This window comes from Salvia splendens, chromosome 10 (assembly GCF_004379255.2).
Source record: "Salvia splendens isolate huo1 chromosome 10, SspV2, whole genome shotgun sequence".
Lineage (NCBI taxonomy): Eukaryota > Viridiplantae > Streptophyta > Magnoliopsida > Lamiales > Lamiaceae > Salvia > Salvia splendens.
Window position 1 is genome coordinate 7,645,503 of NC_056041.1, and position 20,424 is coordinate 7,665,926.

A 20,424-nucleotide genomic window follows, 5' to 3' on the forward strand; every position below is an offset into this window, starting at 1 on the left:
CAGACTGAAAAGTAGGGATTAAAATACTATACAGTATGTGTGAAAAATGTAATGCGTTTGACTGGGAATGTAGTGGGAGTATATTATATAGTAAATGCAACTCTTTCCATGATAAAGTGTCCCTTTAATGGACTAAAGGTTGAGTAGATTAGTGAATTAAGTTTTCAAGATTAAATATTCTCAGTTTCTAATTACATTAAAGTTTTAATATGTTTGAGCTTGTTACATTGAAATTTTCAATTATATGGACCAGCGGCGGACCCAGGTGGGGTCGCGTGGGGTCGACCGACCCCACCGGCGGTCCACCGAGTGCTGCCGGAATACTTCATTTTCGACCTTTGACCCAGCGCAGCTTCGTCTCCGACCCCACGGCAGCTTCAACTCCACCCGAAACCTTTTGCCTTTTTTTCTAAAAATAAGAGGAGAGATGAGAGGTATAGGAAAGGGGTTGCAGAAACTGTGTTGGAAGGCTGAAGGAGACGACCTTTGGGCCTATTTTGTGCAAATAAGTTGGGCCATTAGTGGGCAACTAATTAAATAGGTTGGCTCATTGTGGATTTATTAAGCATAACTATTTTTTATAATTTTCGTTTCAAGTTTCATTATATTTATATTTTATTTATTATTCCCTAGGTTCCCAAAGAATATATATTTTGAGTTCACTACAGGTTTTAATATAAAGTTGGTAAAGTAAGAGAGATATGGAAAAACAAAGTAATTAAAGGATTGTTAGTGAAGAATGAATCTCACCTCATTAAAGAAAAATGACTTATCAAAATTAGAAAGCGCATATTCATATGGGACGGACTAAAAAAGAAAGAGTGCATATTCTTGTGGGACGGGGAGAGTAATATTTTAAAACTATTACTATTAAAATGTTTGGTTCTAAGAATTTTAAAATTGTTATTTTACACTTTCACATACGGATATTCTAAAAATTAACTATCCCTCATAGAATATGACTATTAAAATATAATAATTTTAAATAATTATTTAAATATTATATTTATTATTAAATTTTTAACTATATCCGCCCCCACTGGCTTCATTTTCTGGATCCGCCATTGATATGGACTGTTTATAAATATGAATTTTATATGAAGTATGACTCCAGATTCCCATATATATGAATACAAGAGAAAGGGGGGAAAATTTACTATTAAGCATGTATGGTGGTTGCATGATATAGTGGAATTATATTTCAAATGATGAATACGTAATAGTATAACAACATTACATAATTATCAAGTTAGGTAAATCACATGAATTTATAGAGCAGATATAGGTCTCGCAATAATTTAACTAGATAATTTTTACTCTATTTGGAATTTCAAATTAATTTGTAAAATGTAAAAATAAATATACAATCTTTAATTAATTGTAATAAAAACCCGTCACAGAATTTTCAGTGATTTAACCTTTATATTACCTTACAAAATTCGTCACCATCAGCATATTCCTGATAAAAACGCCGATGTGGAGGGGGTAAAAAGTCGCTATAATTCTAAAGCAAAAGTGAAACTCCTTATATACAAACTAAATACTCGTAATAATTATAGTTTTAAAATTTATACTCCCTCAATTTCTCCAATAAAGAACTCTCGAGACGACTTGAATTTAATACAAAATTAGTAAATTACGAGAGAACTAAGAAATTATAATTGTAATAATGCTAGTGGATGTTGGAACCGACATCATTAATAATTTAATGTGCGGTGAATTTTTTTCTAAAATTCAAAAATGAACGAGAAAAATAGCAAAATCAGACTTATTTTTAAGAACGGAAACTATAAACTATGTTTTCCAAATTCCATTAACAATAAATATATTATTAATATGCGTGAAAACGAATAAAGGGCCAATTTCTTGGGACGGCTAAATAATAGGAGTAACTTTTACCTTTATAAATGGAGATTAGAAACTGAATTACCACGTAATGCTTTGTCAGGAGATCTTCAAGATCGTCATCTCAACGATGGTCTGCCTAGACAGTTACTCCACTTATTCTTTTTACTTAGTTACTTTGATTTTCAAAATTTCATTAATTAACAAATTTTAACTACAAATTAATACGATCTAATTAAAATTTAACAAATTTAACTATGAATTCAGTCCAATTAGGCTTAAACAAAGACCAATTAAGATTACTTAGTGGAGTACTTAGTTAATATTGAAAATAATACTATTAAATGCTCTCTATATGAATATATACACAATGGGAGTGGTTCCATTAAAACTATGTTAAAATGAAAACTTGCAATTTATTAATTGGAAGCACAAATCATACACCAATTGCTATTTGATTTCAGTTTGGCAAATATATCAGTAATTAGAACAATTGATGTATTTTATTTTGCTTCTTACATTTTTTAGTCCTGAGCTACTCGTGTCTCGCTATATTTATTTTGATAAAATATTTTGCACGTCCCCTTGTGAATCCTTGTCAGTTGAAAGGGAAAAAGGGCCTCCGTGGCCCCACTCTATATGGATGCGTTACACAATAATTCTTATTCCATAGTCCATCCGTCTCACAATAATTGTCACTCTTATTATAGTCACGAGTTTTAAAAAAAGGTAAAGAAAAATTAGTTGAAAAAATTAGTGGAATGTGAGACCTACTTTTTTATATTGATTTTATAATAAAATGTGAGTGAAGTCATTTAGTGGAATGTGGAACCTACTTACCATTTATGGTAAAAAATGAAGTGTGATAATTATTGTAGGACATACTGAAATGGAAAAGAGCGACAATTATTATGGAATGATTTTAAAATTAATGCTCATTTAAAATTTCGGAATATGTTATAGACTTATGGTGCAACTATCCGAGTACACTAACCATGTGTTCCTACAATGATCATGAACATTTAAGTTCGAGTTGAAATCATTCGGTCAAATTACTGAACAAAATATCAATTGAACCCGACCGACTTATCTGTATATTAAAATATTTCTTCTATTTTTAACTTCAAACCTTTGAATTTTGATTAGTATATCTATTTAATTTCTTTGATTAATAGTACCAAATTTATTTTGAGTTTATTATAAATTTAAAGGTGTTTTTTTTATATAAAAAAAATCGATTAATAAAAAATTAAACATGAAAACTTTGGTTGGTTTGAATGATAATTTGAAAACTTGGATTAGTTTTTATTTTAGATGACAAGCCTATTTCATACATAATGCTCAACCGTAACACTACAGCAGTGTGTAAAGACAAAAACGAAATAAATTAGCCTATAAAGATGAAGAAATTGATTGATTTACATACCCGAAATTTACATAGTATTATGAATAAATCTGATTGAATCCAATAGCATAGCATCATAGCATCATAGCATGCAGCAGCGGTATGAAAATTACGAGGCGCCATAACAATTATTCTCAATATTGGATCAAATTAATTAATTACATTGATGGAACAACGGTTTGAAATGCAGAACACATGCCACTCGCTCGCAACTGGTAATACCAACACTAGTAGTATTCACACTATGCTGCACAAATCCCATATCCCCACAACAAAATTATGAGTCGATACATCATGCAGAGAGCTCCTCCTCCTTTGCAGGAACAGATCTAAGATATTGCGAGGGGGGATGTCGACGCCCTCATAAATCATTTCACTGCTCTTTTCTCCTAGAAACTCGATATATCATTGTACCTTGTCGTCTTGCTTGAGTACTGCGTTTAATTTTCTTTCCAACTGTAGATCGAAAGGTAGAGCAGAGAGGTTGCATCAATCTGAAAACCGGAAATAGCCATTTAAAATTTGCTATGCAAAGACAAACCTGAGAATTCTTCGCCTTTACTCGATGGAGTTCATCGACCACACTTCCAATGCTGAAATTTGAAACTTGCTTTAGCGCATAGATGATAATACAACACAACTCATTTGTATCCAGGAGTTTGATCTCATACCTTTGTTGCAATTGCATAATCTGAGCTTGCAACTCTCGCTCTTTAAGTGTCGGGTTTTTCTGTAAGGAGTGAAAAGAAGAACGGAATAAATATTATTTTCTTCTCAAGCATTACAACTCTATATATCAATGAATGGTTACCGGTGAAAGTGTTCCAGCTTCAGTTAGCTCAGTGCCATTACCTGCACACAGCATATATCAGCTACTTATACAACAGAGAAGTGTATTGACAAAAGAGAGTTGCATTAAGGGAGGGGGCAGCTGATAAAATTTAGCCAGATGTAACTTAGTATGCAATCAAAAGTTAAAATAGCATAAATGGTTACCAGAAGGTTGCTCCAACATCTTCATCAATTTAAGTATCTCATCCTGGGAAGATGAACAGAAATGTTACAGCAACAAATCGTCAAAGAAGATCAGACTCAGTTAAGCAGTGCTTACTCTTTGTGCCGTGTTCTGCTGTAGGATGAATTGCAATGATGGAAGAATTAAAGAACCTGAATGGCTTGGTATTGTTAGGCTTGTTGAACCACCAGAAACTGGGCTTACCAAGTTCATTGAACCCTGAGTGAAGAGATAGGTATCCATTAAATAAAAAATTGCAAACTTCCACAATCCGTGTCATTATTTCAAATCCACTTAAAAGCTGGGTGCAACTAGCAGCACACTTATCATAGCCAATGCATGTAGAAAGTAGAATTGATGCCCTTCAAAGTGGTTTATAAGTTAACTGAACAATGCAAACCAGTTAAGAAAACCCCCAACATGAAAGGGGGAAGCTTCTACCTAAGATTTACACGCGCAAAATATAATAAGTGTTCAAACAAACCAAACAGAAAAAGCAAAAACAAATAAAAGAGAAAAGAAAAAACACAACAATGATAGGAAAATGGCATATAGAGGGGCCATCTTGGCACCATCCATGCACATAATATAGTAATGACCCACAAATGGTACCTTGGGACTCACATCTGCTGATGTGACTTTGAAACGTCCTCTCCGTTCAACGATAGCACCTTCTGATGCATCCTCGCCTAAAATGGATGCATTAGTATATTTGCAAGGATAGATATGATAAAAAAAAGACTGAAAAAAAGAATGTCAAGTCCATATCAATCAGCAAACAATACGGCAGTCTACGAATTACCTGCATTAGGAATACTGAAATCTTTCTTGTGACGATACTGCAGCGGACCACTAGAATTCCGATCTACTTGAAATCTTGGTTGCAGATGATCCCTACATTATAATCAAAATTGAACTACTCAAAATGTTAAGTGACAATGCATTTAGCAGAAATAAGATGATTTAGCTAAACTTTCAACATGTATTTAATAAATATGTTTCCAATATCCTTAAGAACATATAGGAATGTTTCATGGTGCAGGACATTTCCATGTAATCTTTTAGCAAATGGAGTAAATGCTGGATATATAGAACCCCTAAGCAATTTGACGATTCCAGTTTTTAATGTGCAAGAGGGAAATGAAATTGATCTCACTCAAAATATTTGCTGTCCAAAGTTTCAACAAAGCTAAACTAAAAGTCAGAAATAGAGTAGAGTGCGAAAATATTGGGCATCTTCAACAAAAGATGCATTTTACAAAAAGTGGCTCTAGATAGTTGTGGAAGTATTAGAAGAGATTGCAGAACAGCTTAACAGATCTAGAGGCTTTTAGTGAAGAAAAATCTGAGGGGTAAAATACATTAGAGGCAACCAAAGTACAATACCAGCAACAACCAAAATACAGGTGTTCAACTTTGTATTAGAATTATTGATAAAGAATATTTACCTATCCCCATTACCAATAAGTTTTCTTGGGGAAAGCACATATTCCTGTAGCAGTGAGCCGCTGGAAAATTTTCTGCGTCCTGCAATAGAAGAATGAGATGGATCCAAACCATCATCTGCTCCTGCTTCTCGATCCACAGCACTTGTAGATGACTGTTGTGGATTTTGCTGTTCAAAATCTGATGGCACAGAATCTCTTGAAGTTGGACTAGTAGCAGCAATATCATCTTCACAAACATCAAAACAGCCCCTGTATTGAACAAAAGGGAGTTGTACACCTCAAGCAAGAAATGACTGTCAAAATATTAACAGCCAAAATAAATTAAGATGACGAGATGAATGTTCCGTGAGTTGGTAATAAGTTGGTTTGAGCACATAGCTGCCATACAAATAAAATATGTCAATTTAAAGATCCAACATGAAAAACAAGCAATGCAAGCCATTACTATCTCTTAAATTTTGTTATAAGCACTGAAGCAGTTGATAGAGGCTTAGATCAAGAAAACCAAGCCATTATTATACTTTCATCTTTCTTGCATAATCTTTTGGAAACCTTTATAGCTAACAGAACATTCAAGATCACTGATAATAAAGATCAGATATTAGGACCATGCATCCCAAGATTCCCAACAAGCAACGCTGTTAGCAACTACCCATCCCTACCATACCGAGTCCTAAAATTAAAAAAATATTATTCTTGAAGTACAGAAAGAAGAGCAGAGGTCAATAGATTTGATAGCATACTTCAGAGCCTGAAGAGGTTTCATTGGAAATGCAGCAAGAGAATCCTCCATATTAGGTAAATCATTGAGCTCATCATCCTAAGAAAATAGAAAACAAATATTTTTAAAAAAAAGAACTACAAACATCAGAAAGAAAATGGACGGATGAAAAAAAATAGAGCTGATATTACAAAATGAAAACCAGGAATCAGCACAGAAGCAATACCTCCAAGTTAGACACAGCTTTGGAATCACTATCCTTCTCAGAGAACAAACTTTCCTGACCATCAGCATACTTCCCACAAACACTTGCATCATCGGAGTTTGAAACAAAATCATCTGGAATCTGCAAGCATCAAGAGATATTCGGAAGCTCGAATATGTAAGTAATTCAAGCAATAAAACCAATTGATTAGAGGCTATGGCATACAAGGGCGGCTTGGTTCTTCAAATCATCCAAGTTGAAATTCCAGGCACTGATTCCTCGAATGTACTCTTGCTGCATACAACAGCTCAAGATGAGGGATGGCTAGAATCATCATACAAGTGCATGATATTGTCATAAATGAAATTCATATTTCCAATAAAGCGTATCATGTTGGTCCTTGTTTTTTATAAGTTAAACTTGACACTAGAAGCAACTAGTCTGACATTATATGCGCATATCATAGCATGATGTCAAAGTCAAACATCATGTGATCGGTCAATACTCAGATCTATGTAACTAAATCAAATTGCATATTCTGTCTTCCTACCAATATCATCAACATTTTAATCTAGTAATTTTGCAGCCTAGTTCTAAAAAATTCGTCTCTACTGACTAGCTGATTAATGCACTCTTTTTAACAAAAAACCGTAAGAGTCAGAATACAAATTTCATAATGTAATATCAGCCTCAAAAGCAATCACTGACATGCACTTCCACAGTTCCACCAAACAACTAGTACCAATTTTCCTCATGTCCAATGTTAATACTTTATTCATTCAAAATTTCAAATTCAACAAGTACAACACATACAGTTTTAACTTTAATGTTCTAAATTTCTAATAAGACAATATAATTAAAAGTCCTCGTATTTTTAGTTTTTGTTTCACTAGGTCCTTGTACCCTTATTTTTCTCACAAGATCCTTATTTTAGAAAATCTAACAAGTTCATTAACTTTTCCTTTATCTTAATATTAAAATTCTTGATTCTCCTGCAATTCCCTCTCACATATTAGTTAAGGATAAAAATATGAGATCAAAATTACTAGATTTTAGAAAAAAAAATGCAGCTGGAGAGAAGTATAAAGAAGATTTAATCACAGTGGGAACATGAGAACAATCAAATGCCTCAATCTCCAACAGGTTGGCCTTTGCATCAAAAAGGGCCTTTCGCCTTTTGATCATTAAAAAAAACCTCAATCTGGCTAATACCTTCAAAATTTAACTACTGTGGGAAATGATCAATGGGCTCCATTTTAGGAGAACCATTTCTTTATATAATAAGACTTTAAAGAGGAAACAATAGCAGCTGCATATTAGTCGATATGATGATGAATGCACACTTCTGTTTCGCAAAATGGATAGCCCATTGCTTATCAATGTCATAATTCAACCAAATGTCCCTAAACATTAGTAATTAGGTTCTAAACATATTATAATATGCATATTTGTTCTTAGATAAATCTGGAAGACTAGGCATGGTTCATTCCCTACCTGCGATAGATGTTCCTTGTCCTCATATAGTGCCTTATTTTGCACCAGCATATCAGCTTCTTTTGCCTGTAATAGCAATCCTCAAAAACATTCTGATAGTTAATATAATTGTAATAAATGATATTAAAGGTAACCAACGAGACAATAGAAAGCATGTGAGACCTTAAGCAGCCTAAAACGTTCTCCTAGAGGTGGCATGCCGGCAAGGATACCACGCTCCAAATATTCAATTGAGCGAGCATGTTTAAAGAAGGGATGCTTCAAAAGCTTTTCTGAGGAGGGGCGTTTTTTGGGATCCTTCACCAAGCAGGCAGCGACCATCTCTTTGAAAGACTGCTGACACTTGTATCTTAGCACTAAATAAAAGAACAGCACCAAGTATCTAGCACAAAAGGTTATACCTTAGAGAACCTCTTGTCCCTTTCGTAGTCCAGACCTGGAGGTGCATTTTGTAGCGTCATCAACAGAACCTGAATGTAGCATTATAAGACTGAATAATTCACCATATTTTATACGAGGAACAATTATAAGTAAATAAATTATTACTAACCTTCATAGGTGGGTACTTGGAGAAAGGAGCATGGCCATGAGCAAGTTCAAGTGCTGTGATTCCAAATGACCATATGTCTGCTCTGTAAAATAAATCAAAAACAACTTGAGAAAGATAAAAGACAGTCAAGATGGATAAATAACCTTCTTTAGATACTCACTTGAAATCATAACCATGTAACTGCTGCATGACTTCGGGTGCCATCCTGTTACAGAAAATACATATATACTTAGATATATAAAAAGGCTCAAAATTTTATAAAAAAAAATTATTGTCCACTGTAGAACATAATTGATAAAAATTTCATTCATGAGAGATAGATATATAAAAAGGCTACAAAAAAATTAATATATATATATATATATATATTGTCCCACTGTAGAACATAATTGACAAAAATTTCATTCATGAGAGATATTTTACCAGCATGGTGTTCCAACAAAAGTATTGCGTGTACGCTGACGGTCACCAGTATCATACATGCATGCAGAGACTCCATAGTCTCCTAATTTAACGGCACCATTAGAATCAAGCAGTATGTTCCCTGACTGTGATATTATAGCAAATGAGATACATCAAGTCATTACAAATTCAGAATTGGCATAACTAAAGAAGGATTGTTTCTTCAAGCACATAATGCAAAAAAATCACATCACATGAGACTGTATTGGATGTGAAATAGTAAACATCCAAGCCAGATGAACTTATAATATACTCCATCCATCCCTAAAAAGTACAAACTCTTTCCTTTTTAGTCCGTCCCTGAAAAGTGTGAACTTTCTAATTTTGGAAACTCATTTCTTTCTAATGAGATGAGACCCATTCTCCACTAACAATACTTTAAAAACTTTTTCTTTCTATCTCTCTCTTACATTACCAAATGTTCATACTTTCCAGGGATGGAGGGAGTATTTAAAAGTAGCATTAAATTTAAGAAGTCCTACCAGATAGTAGAGTGCAATAATGATTCCAAGTGCAAAAGTGGATAACGGTTTTTAACTCAACAATTAAATCAAACATGAAATAAGAACATGCAAGGGTATTGACAATAGAATTATAGAAGCTAAATGAGGTATACAAAGAGGAAAAAAAGTTATTATACCTTCACATCTCTGTGAATATGTCCATGGCTATGGAGGTAAACAAGAGCTCTGAGAGTCTCACGTAATAATGTAGCAATAACAGGCTCCTCAAAGCCTTCCGGATAAGAAGATTTCATAATGTGTAGGCAAGATCCACCTGCCATGTAAGGCATAACAACCCATAGATTGTGGCCAGCAGTGAATGAGCAGTGAGCCCGCAAGAGATTTGGATGGTCAATCAGAATCATGGTTTGCACCTCTCGCCGAATACCATCCTATTATGATACAGGCATACAGAAAAAAAATTGAAGACAAGGTCAATATGGGGGCATAAATAACTAGCAACAACTTGAAGTACCACTTTGCCATTAAGATTCTTAAGGTAAGTTGGGGGAAGCTTTAACCTGACCACAATTTTAACAAAGCAAACACTGGTCGAAATTCTGGCACCATGAAGCTGAGATGGCATACAAGATTCCTACGTTTCATTTTACTAAATGGTCACATTTTGTGTGGAAAATTAAAAATCTGAGCCCAATCAATGTGACGCTTTTAGGAAATGTCAATGACGGGCATGGTCCCCTGGTGGTGGCAAAGCTTTACGTGATTCTAAATGCAGTTGAAGATGTACATGGGAACATAGAAACATTTGGAGTCTTTTATCAACACTCTAACTCTAGTCCTGCCACCATGAGTTTCATTGCCATCATCAGCGTCTACATCGATAACAGTTTTCTAGCTTGCAGTAGAAATACCTGATGATGAAGTTTGTTCAAACTGCTTTAAGATCAATCCAAACAATTAGAACTATTCAAAATCCAACTTTGGAAATGATGGAATAAGTTTCAATGTGTGACAAGGCCTATCCACTCCCTCTACTCAGGAGGATGACGCTCATTGTGTGACATCCTGATGGTGATAGGACTGTGAACTCGCTGTAAGCAGCAGCACATTGGCGAGAGTGGGAATCACTTTCCAGTGAGTATTAGGGAAACATAGGAATGGTTACAAAAGTAATGCATGATTGTTTGAATAAAAGGAAGAATCAACTTGAATGGAAAGGATTTGGAGAAGAGAGGATGGTAAATGGAGAAATGTTGGAAATGATGGTGTCATTATAGGCGGAAGGCATAACTTGTGTGTTGTGCAATAACTTTTTACTCCAGGCACAAACTTACAACCTTATTATTTTGATCTACGTATGAATTACATGTAGGAGTCCAACAAGCCAACTCGCATTATGGTGCCCAAATTTCTTTTGGGTGTTAAATTTGTTAAAATGGTGAAAGATTGCCAACACAGCGTACGTGGTTGATGCTCAGCGCGATGTTATGGAAGTGTCAAATGTCATGTTAAAAAGCTTGTATTTTCCTCATTTTATATAACTTAGACAATTATTAATTTGATATTGATTGGACTTGGGCCTTGCTTATCATTCATCAATTATCGAAAATAGATTCCAGTTGAAAATTAGATACTTCCAAATTCCTTCTTCTCAAATGCACTACATCTATCGTTTTACCCCAAGTTGGCAAGTTTCTTCTTATTTGCTGGCATAAATAACTCCTAACAACAGTATATGATTACAAATTGATAACATTTTCAATACCAGATGGGTCCCCACCAATCTAACCATCTAATAATTCAATATCAATCACAGGCATCACATACTTACAAAATCAAACATGTAAACTTTAAAAACATGTCATAAATCCTAAAAATATGCATGGACTTGTACTTAGATGTCTTTTGAATTTCCCATCTTATGGAACACCCTTTTAATTGAAAACTGCTAGTAACCCAATGGCGTTAACGTAAGATAACAGCTATTAGACAATTGTCTGAGATAGTGATGTTTTATGTAGAGCATACATATTTTTCCACAGAATCAAGCAAAAACTTCTTCAAAGTTTCGGAAAATTGCATTTCCTACAATGAGATGCAGATACAAAAGATATATTCTCAGACATTAAATATGTATTTAAAAAAATTATGGAACTCATTTGAACATGGATAACCAAATAGGTCTAAGTTAAGAAGAAGACAAAAGAAACAAGTGAAGCATTGAAAGTTTAAAAATATTATCCGTGCAAGCAAGCAGGGAAGTAGTGATCATGGACTGAAAAGGCAACATGTTAAGACAAATTGGGATCGTATTCAATTTCAGACTAGAATAAGTTCCAAGAAGATAACGTACCAAGTCATTGTTGCACTTCTCAAGATCAAGAACCTTTATAGCAACAACCTCGTTAAGTGGAATACAAAGAGCTCTGTATACAGTAGCACTGACGCCCTCTCCAACTTCCTCATACAACTCATAATCTTGAGCATTAAGAGGAAATTTTTTGGCTGGTTCTTGAGACATGATTCCTTATACCAAAATGAATAGTCTTCTACGCATTGATGTCCCAACAAACATCGGCTGGATATACACAGAGAAGGCTGGTGTTGAAACAATGTTGCCCTCCCACAAAACAACTTAACATCGGCCCTTGCCAACACAATATCTGCAGCTACAGCAAGTCAAAAAAGGACCCATTTGACTCAATGTTTATAGAAAAATCAGTCTTCAACTGTTTTGTTTGACAGCCACGGAAAATTTTCAATATCACAAACAGAAACTCACCACATACCTATAGATAAACAACATAGTTGTTTCTCAACACTCGTGAGAAAGTGAAAATCTATCCGCCTTATTAATAGAAAGCCGTTGTAAATCAGATCATGTTACACACTTCAAAGGAAACTTGAAATATAAAGTCAAGAACTTCAGTAAAGACAGCCAGACCAAACTCAGTAAAACTTCATATATCTGCACAATTTAGATAAATAAGTGTTAGGTGGATATCACATCATGCAGTTAGGTAACCAGGGAGATGAACATAAATGAAAATGCGTGACATTCATGCAATTCATATCAACTTTTCAAAATGAGTTGAATGAGTGTGAGAGTCTTATTAATGTTATTACAAATCCTACTTCACATTGACTAACAATTCTGAAATAATTCTGTAGTTTAGGAAAAAATCCACTCTTCAGAATTAGTTTTCATAGCAGATGAAATCCACGCCTTGTTGGGATCAAGTCACTGATTGTTGACAAAATCATCAAAACAATGACTTCATAAACCCAAAATCCACGAAGCTAAGAACCTAGAGCTTGTACACCTAATCTCTGAGCGGCGAATCAAACAATTGCTCTCGGTCCAATTCCAGATCTTCTATCATCACATCACAACTAATCGTATGACACTACAAAATGTAACGAGATTGAAAAGGATAGCAATAAAACATCGACATTTCTGAAGTATCATTCCGGAATGCAGAAACTCGAAACACATTCTCTCACAGAGCTACCAATCAAATCACAGCAAAAACGTCTATCTACAACACAATTCAGCTTTGCGGCAGCACTGGATGTAAACTCTTGCATTCAAGCCAACAGAGTAAAACGTAATAACAACACGCGCGAGCTAAAATCACAAAGCTAATCGGCATCAATTAAATAGCTGTAAATTGTCATTGCAGACTAACCTAGGGTTTCCAGACCGGATAATCTCCGGAGGCGAAACGAAAAATCCAAAAACGACGGAAACAAAGACGCAGAGAGGAGAACGGCGTCGTTTAGTTTCGTCGTTTCGACTTCTCCGCCATAGACGTCGTCGAGAAAACCACCAATTGATATATATTTATTCTATTGATATGTAAAACTCTTCCTGTCTCTACGGTTGAATGAATCTTCACCACGTAGTTTTATGGATGGTTGAATTGTAATCCAATTATTTCTTACAAAATCATGTCACCTATATTTAGTTAACATTCATATATGAGGAGTATTTATCAAATCAAATATTTTATACATTTTTATCATGGATCGAATTGCTTAATATTGGAAAAAAGGGATAGGGATGAAAATAAATCTGTCATATTAATGCAACCATATTAATAAGGGATATCGTATTAAAAAGGGAACCAACTTTTTCCCCTGTTTTCTACTCCTTTTAGGATATTTTTAATTATAAGCCCTAGCAAATTTTACATCACAATTTACTTTTTCAGGGAACATGTATATAGAGCTATAAATTTGCAAAAGGATGGTGATAAATATACATTGTACATACAAAATCAAACTTTTTTTTACATTTTACATTAATAATTAATTTATAAATACTAATTAATTTTAAATAAATTACATAGTACTAATCTTTTAAATATTTGTATATTTTTTTTAAAAAAATACTAATTATTTAATTAGAATCAGGCTCGAAATCGTGTTATAATTTGACATAAGGTTTCTATATTATTTCTTTTATATTGTTACAATTAAATATTTATATTGTTGCAAACGGGTACATGTACTAATAAGAACATCTCCAACAAGGTGAGATAAATGAAAGAGGTATATTATCTATTTACCTTCTCATAGAGTGAAATATACCCTTACAAAAATAACGCACTCCAGAGGAAAAGGTATCTAGGAAGGTAAATGATTTTTTAAAAAATAAAATAATAGTACAAAAAGTAGTAAAAGACATAAATGGTAATACATTCTCAAATACTTTTCCCCTTGGAAAATGATTTTTCTTGAAAATAATGCAAATATGGTTATTATAAAATTTTACATCTCCATTGATGGAGAGGTAAAGATACCTCTTCAAAATGGGAAAATTTATAATAACTTCTCAAATACTTCTTCCGTTAGATAATGGTTTTTCATAGAAAAGGGTAAATATGGTGGTCATATAACTTTACCTCTTCATTTACCTCTTTCCTTAAAAATGTGCCAATGCATCAATAAACTAACCAATTACAATTTACTAACACAATGATAACTCAGTCAAACAACATCTCACTCAAATAAAACATAAATGTAGTAAACAAAAAGTGTTTCTAAAGATGAAATACTATAGTACTACTCCACTTGAGTATAATATAGCGTGAAGTTATGTTAAATATAAAATTATTCATACTTTTCATCCACGAACGGAACACAATTCAAGACTAATCCTAACAAACAAAAGACAAGCAAAAATGTATGAGTAAGATTTTGATGAACCAAATAAAAAAGCAAGAAAAAGATAACAATGTCTTCTAAGTATTTTTAACTAATTATAAGGACAAATATAATCGTATTATTTTTATTCCAAAGTTTTAAAAGAGACAACTAGTTTACTAATATAGTCCTACTGTTTACTTTTTGGTTAATTTTTCAATTATTACGAAAAACACAGTCATTCTGTATAACTCGGACGGAATGAGCGTGTGTGGCATAATCACACACGATTCAATTATGAAAGAAACAAAACCACTATAGAGACACAGCACACAAGTATGATTATATCTGTCAGGCCATCCACAACGCTGTCTCTATACCGTCTCTTAAACCGTCTCTTAACTACTATTTGAGCACTATTTGAGGGCCCCACTGTCCTTTTTTCCTCCATCTCTTAACTAAGAGACGGAGGCTGCAACGCTCCGTCTCTTAACCGTCTCTATACCGTCTCTTAATTACTATTCATTCAATTTAATTTATAATTTTTTTTAAAACCCAATTCAATTTAAACAAACACACTTTATTAAAATTAAAACAATATTACAACTTAACATTAAAAAAGCGAAGACATAATTAAAATTCTAAAAAAATAAAAATGACATAATTTAATATTCTCCGCCAAAGTTTTCCCAAATGTGCTCAATTAGATCCTCTTGGAGTTGGGTGTGGGCGCTAGAGTCGCGTGTCCTTGCCCGAATAGCCAACCGTTCTTGTATAGATGGATGCGCTCCACTTCGCGGCGGACTACTTGCAGTTGAGCTTCCGGGGGATTCGGGGTCGAACCAATTTCCGGCATCGGGTACTTCGTCTCGGACAATCATGTTGTGCAAGATTATGCACGTATACATGATGTCGACCATGCTCTCCATGAACCACGAACGAGCCGGGGCTTTGATGATGTTGAAGCGCGCTTGGAGAACCCCGAACGCCCTCTCCACATCCTTGCGCGCAGCCTCCTGCTTCTGCGCAAAAAGAGCCTGCTTTGGGTTCGCTGGCCTGCCGCACGTCTTCACGAAGGTCGGCCACTTCGGGTAGATGCCGTCGGCGAGATAGTACCCCATTTTATACCGTCGGTTGTTGGCGACGAAGTTGATGGCCGGCGCTTTACCATCCAAAACTTCGGTAAAGAGGTCGGACTGTTGGAGCACGTTTACGTCGTTGTTCGAGCCAGGGACCCCGAAGTACGCGTGCCAGATCCAAAGTCGGTAGTCGGCAACGGCCTCGAGTACAACGGTTGGGTGGGTGCCTTTGTGGCCGCTCGTGTAGGAACCCCTCCAAGCCACCGGGCAATTCTTCCATTGCCAGTGCATGCAATCGACACTGCCAAGCATCCCGGGGAATCCGTGCACTTGTTCGTGCAGGTTGAGAAGGAACTGACAATCCTCCGTGGTTGGCCTCCGGAGAAATTCGTCACTGAAGGCTGCCCGGACGCCTCTGCAGAAGTTGAGCAAGCACAAGCGCCCAGTGCTGTCTCCGATGTGCAGGTATTCGTCGAATATGTCGGCCGTTTGTCCAGTCGCAAGCTGCCGGATGGCTGCAGTACATTTCTGCAGCGTCGTGTGGCTGGGACGACCGACCGCGTCGAACCCTTCTCGGAAGAACTCCTCCCTGGCCGCCAAAGTATTCGCTATGTGGAGAAATAGCGGTTTCCGCATGCGGAAACGGCGACGGAAATAGGTATCTCCCCAAATCGGGTTATCGCAGAAGTAGTCGCGTACTAACCGTGCGGCGGCTTCCTCCCGGTTCCGATTGATGTACTTCCGGGAGCGTCGTGGGGGTGGTGCGGCTTCCTCCGCCTCTCGTCGTCGATCTTCTTCGAGTGATTGTTCCATTAATTGGCGCATTTGCTCAAAAAGATCCATTTGTTTGAGTTGATTGAAGATGGAAATTGGAGTGATAGAGAGGATTTGAGAGGAATAGATGTGTGTTTGTGTTTGAAATGAGTATGGAATAGAATTATTTATAGAGTAAAAAAATTAAAAATTTAAAAAATGAAAATAAATATTTAACGGTAATATTACCGTTTGAAAAAAAAAAAAAAAATTTTTATTAAAAATCGATTTTTTTTAAAAAAAAAATGAATTATTGCGTCATCAGTGACGACGCCCACTCGCGGGCCAGCGAGTGGGCGTCACGCACGCATGGGGACGTGCCACGTGTCTCGGGCGCGTGGCGAGACAGCTCGTCTCATGTCTCTCCGAGACGAGCTACGCGACGAGACGGTCGCGAGCTGGAGACGAGATGGCCGCTGCAATGCGTCTCGCGGGGGTCTCGTCTCTCCGAGACGAGACGCGAGCCCGGCGCGAGACGCGTTGTGGATGGTCTCAAACTCGTTAGATTCATTATAAATTTGAAAGGAATAATAAAAAAAATAGAAAATGAAAGAAAAAAATAGAAATAAAATAATTCTATAAAGATGTCTATATAGTGAGATGGTGAGAGATTCACGTGACAGGGACCACGATGAATATGATTATTGATTGGTCAACTAATAGTGTGGACACAAATAGTACCTGACTACAGTCAACTTCCAATGATTGAAACTAATCTCAATTTATGACAAATTTATCAAATAAATCTCTATTTTTGAAGTTAGGATATTATTGTAACTCTTTTGAAAGTTCAGAATCGTAATTCAAGATTAAAAATAAATAAATAGGAACCTGTGAATTGAAAACACAAACTCTTATGGAAGTGATAATTCAGTTCAATAGTTTAATTAGTGTACCTCACCAGCTCATCTCATAGATGGTATACAAATCTTACGTATCTGTATAATACAGACATTGCCTAGCTTCTCATATTTTTGAGATCATTAATTTTTCTATTAACTAATAAACTGTCACTCATTTAAATAAAATTAAGGGGATATATGAAAGTCGAACAAAAAATTAGTTGCACTATAGCTATACTTTATGATTATCCCATGAGGACTTATAGGGTGAGAGAGTTCAGGACTTTTGCAAGTAATTAATTACTCATTTTCTTATTTATTTATTTATTTTTTACTGGAAGCAAAAAGGACTAAGCATAATAGCAGATGAAGCTTGTTGATCATAAATTGTGGAGACCAAAATCAATTAAATCAGGTTATAATTGTATGGGCCGAATTTCACTAATTTGTTCTACCCCAGTTCAATTATATCATAGGCCCGATCCGTTTATTTTGTTGTAATGCCACTCATTTAGTTTTTCACCAACCTAAACTCATTTTGTTAATGTTTTTATTGGACCATTACAATATGAGATGCTCTTAGCCGTTGTTGTAGATGCACGTAAGCATTTCGATTTAGAAAATACTCCTATTGATTGATTCTTAATATATGCAATTAAATTTAAATTTGACCATGAGACCATTCGTACTCCACTAACCAATCACCACATGAGAGTAGTGAGTAATATAGATTCATTAAAATGATGATTGAGATTAAATATTAAAAGTATGAATTTTTTTAAAAAACAAAATAGTTTGTCGTTCTATACATAAACATAATAAAAGAAACAAATAAAAGTATAAATGAACTATAGATATGCTATTATAGATTCTACCGATAGTATGTGAAACTAACTTAACTAAGGAGTAGTTTATTAATTGATTTCCGGTTTAAAAAATATAAAATACTCAATCAACATCATCGATGACTTATTTTAGTTGTTATGTGGTAGAAATTTGCATTTTCCAAATTCAAATGTCTTATTTTTAGCTGCTATCTTCTAGAAATTTGTATTTTCCCATTTTTTCTACTCTTGAATTCATAAATAATAGACTGTTTAGTATTTCAGATTTACACGTTATATCATTAAGTCAAGTAACTGGAGAAATAGAATAATTCATTCTCTTTATTTTGGGATGAGGGAATGATGGGGGTCTGATCTTGAACATCTCTATTATAATCTCAAGTATTAAAGTTGTTAATAATATTATTATTTTTTATTTCAGGTTCATATGTAAAAAATGAATTTTTTATGATGAAACTAGAAGTATAAAAGTATACTTGAATGAAATTAATAGCCAAATATCGCATCTAGAAGGAAATATATTCCACGATGTCATTTTTTTTATTTGTTGGGGGGCAAAAGTAAGATATGATCAAAGTATAGAGGCGTGGAGAAGAGGTTTATTTATCGAAGCATACGTGTGTGATGATCTAATTCTGTAATTCACATCACATCACTCGTGCGAGGCAAGTAAACCATAACTGACCCATCCTATATAAATGCAGCCTCCTTGAACCTCTTTCCGGTATCCCTACTCCTCTCTCTAAAACCCTCAACTTTTCTCTCTCAATACACTCCTAAAAATAGACTGCATAGTGATAATTGAGATTCACAGCAGCAATGAACAACGGCCAAGACGATGTTTGCATATGTCCTAGCTTCAACAGCTATTCATCAGATCGATTACCGGAGATCGCAATCAGAGTCGCCCGCGCTGACGACGATTTTGAATTCGCTTTGCTACGCGAAGATAAGGAGGTTTCCGCCGCCGAATTTCTCTTCGACGGCCCGGTTTTCCCTGTATTCAACCGCGATTTGATAGAATGCGGCGGAATCGAGCAGCCGGAGTCGAACAATCTGATTCCGTTGAGAAAACTTTTCGCCGAAGAGGACAACGAGGACCGCTATTCTCCGCCGTCGTGTTCCTCGTCCGAGGCCGACGAGCTGGAGAACGTTCCGGCGGGCACGTACTGCGTGTGGAGGCCTAGGGCGGCGCCGCCGCCTCTGCCGAGCCAGTGCGAGAAGAGCAAATCGACTGGTTCGGCTTCGAGGCGGTGGAAGATCCGAGATCTGTTGCGGCGGAGCAAAAGCGACGGGAAGGAGAGTTTTGTGTTTCTGACGCCGAAGCAGCGCGAAGAGAATCCGGTGAAATTGATGCTCCGATCTCCGGAGAAAGGGCGAGGTAAAGGATCTAACTCCGCGGCGGCGGCGTCAGCGCATGAGGCGTTTTACGTGAGGAACAGAGCGATGAAGGAAGAGGATAAGAGGAAATCGTATCTGCCGTACCGGAGAGACCTCGTCGGGTTTTTCGCTAACGTGAGCGGTGTGCGCACGAGTTTCTCGCGCGTCTAGGGCGGTGCATCGAAGGATTGTACGTTGCACGCCAATTGAATTGGGGTTTTACTCCGCTGCGGTTGTACAGAATTTTACCTATTTTATTTATTACTGATCTACCAACTTTAAACATCTAAATAAATATTTGCGGTGATGTTTATATTTTATGTATTTTACCAAGAAATACAAAATATAATTAGCATATTATGAGCCTTTCTTTCTTTGTCCTTTCTACATTAAGGTAGAATCCAGGAAACAATAAAGAAACAGTTTCTAATATCGATAGTTGTAAAAAAAATACGGAAAGATGAGGAATGGAATCATGTGCAATGATGAAGTGAGACAACGATTAAGGCTCAAGTATTGAAACCAGTTTTCCAAAATGGTCGGTGATGGATCCGCGAATTTCTGACGTTAGTAAATACTGGTAGAGAATGAAGATTATGACACAAAGAATTTACGTGGTTCGATTTACTGAAGTAAATCTACGTCCACGGGAAAAAGGGAGGGCAAGATTGTATTGCTTGATCTGTTTTCTACAGCTTACAAATACAA

General features: G+C 35.7%; 2 protein-coding genes across 7 annotated transcripts; one reads left to right on the forward strand and one right to left on the reverse strand.

Annotated features, from left to right (window-relative positions):
* Window positions 1–3,211: 3,211 nt before the first annotated feature.
* On the reverse strand, window positions 3,212–13,617 carry LOC121750876 (serine/threonine-protein kinase BLUS1-like). 6 transcript variants are annotated; one of them, XM_042145520.1, is made up of 22 exons: window positions 13,299–13,617; window positions 12,399–12,577; window positions 11,963–12,272; window positions 9,786–10,040; window positions 9,107–9,231; window positions 8,844–8,888; window positions 8,684–8,765; window positions 8,535–8,603; window positions 8,296–8,466; window positions 8,134–8,199; window positions 6,865–6,933; window positions 6,661–6,780; window positions 6,457–6,533; window positions 5,714–5,962; window positions 5,068–5,159; window positions 4,890–4,954; window positions 4,362–4,484; window positions 4,247–4,289; window positions 4,062–4,102; window positions 3,922–3,980; window positions 3,792–3,843; window positions 3,212–3,706 (listed from the first exon to the last, which is right to left on the reverse strand). In XM_042145520.1, the coding sequence occupies exons 3-22, from the start codon at window positions 12,128–12,130 to the stop codon at window positions 3,656–3,658; spliced, it is 2,022 nt and encodes a 673-aa protein (XP_042001454.1). In that variant the 5' UTR covers window positions 12,131–12,272; window positions 12,399–12,577; window positions 13,299–13,617; the 3' UTR covers window positions 3,212–3,655. The 6 variants fall into 6 exon arrangements, with proteins under 6 accessions (XP_042001454.1, XP_042001453.1, XP_042001448.1 ...); XM_042145519.1 differs by having other exon boundaries at window positions 4,878–4,954; window positions 6,457–6,530; window positions 13,299–13,616; XM_042145514.1 differs by having other exon boundaries at window positions 4,878–4,954; window positions 13,299–13,615.
* A 5,455-nt stretch (window positions 13,618–19,072) lies between these two features.
* Window positions 19,073–20,082, forward strand: LOC121750968. Its single transcript, XM_042145668.1, has one exon. It carries the CDS (start codon window positions 19,156–19,158, stop codon window positions 19,885–19,887), a length of 732 nt encoding a protein of 243 aa, XP_042001602.1. The 5' UTR covers window positions 19,073–19,155; the 3' UTR covers window positions 19,888–20,082.
* The last annotated feature ends 342 nt before the right edge of the window (window positions 20,083–20,424 follow it).

Excerpts from the sequence above, each read along its gene's own strand:
- LOC121750876 (XM_042145514.1), bottom strand. The coding sequence starts at position 12,130 with ATGTCTCAAGAACCAGCCAAAAAATTTCCTCTTAATGCTCAAGATTAT. Across the intron at positions 6,534-6,660 it reads AAGCTGTGTCTAACTTGGAG|GATGATGAGCTCAATGATTT; the intron begins GTATTGCTTCTG and ends CTATTTTCTTAG. Across the intron at positions 4,955-5,067 it reads TTTCAGTATTCCTAATGCAG|GCGAGGATGCATCAGAAGGT; the intron begins GTAATTCGTAGA and ends CATCCATTTTAG.
- LOC121750968 (XM_042145668.1), top strand. The coding sequence starts at position 19,156 with ATGAACAACGGCCAAGACGATGTTTGCATATGTCCTAGCTTCAACAGC.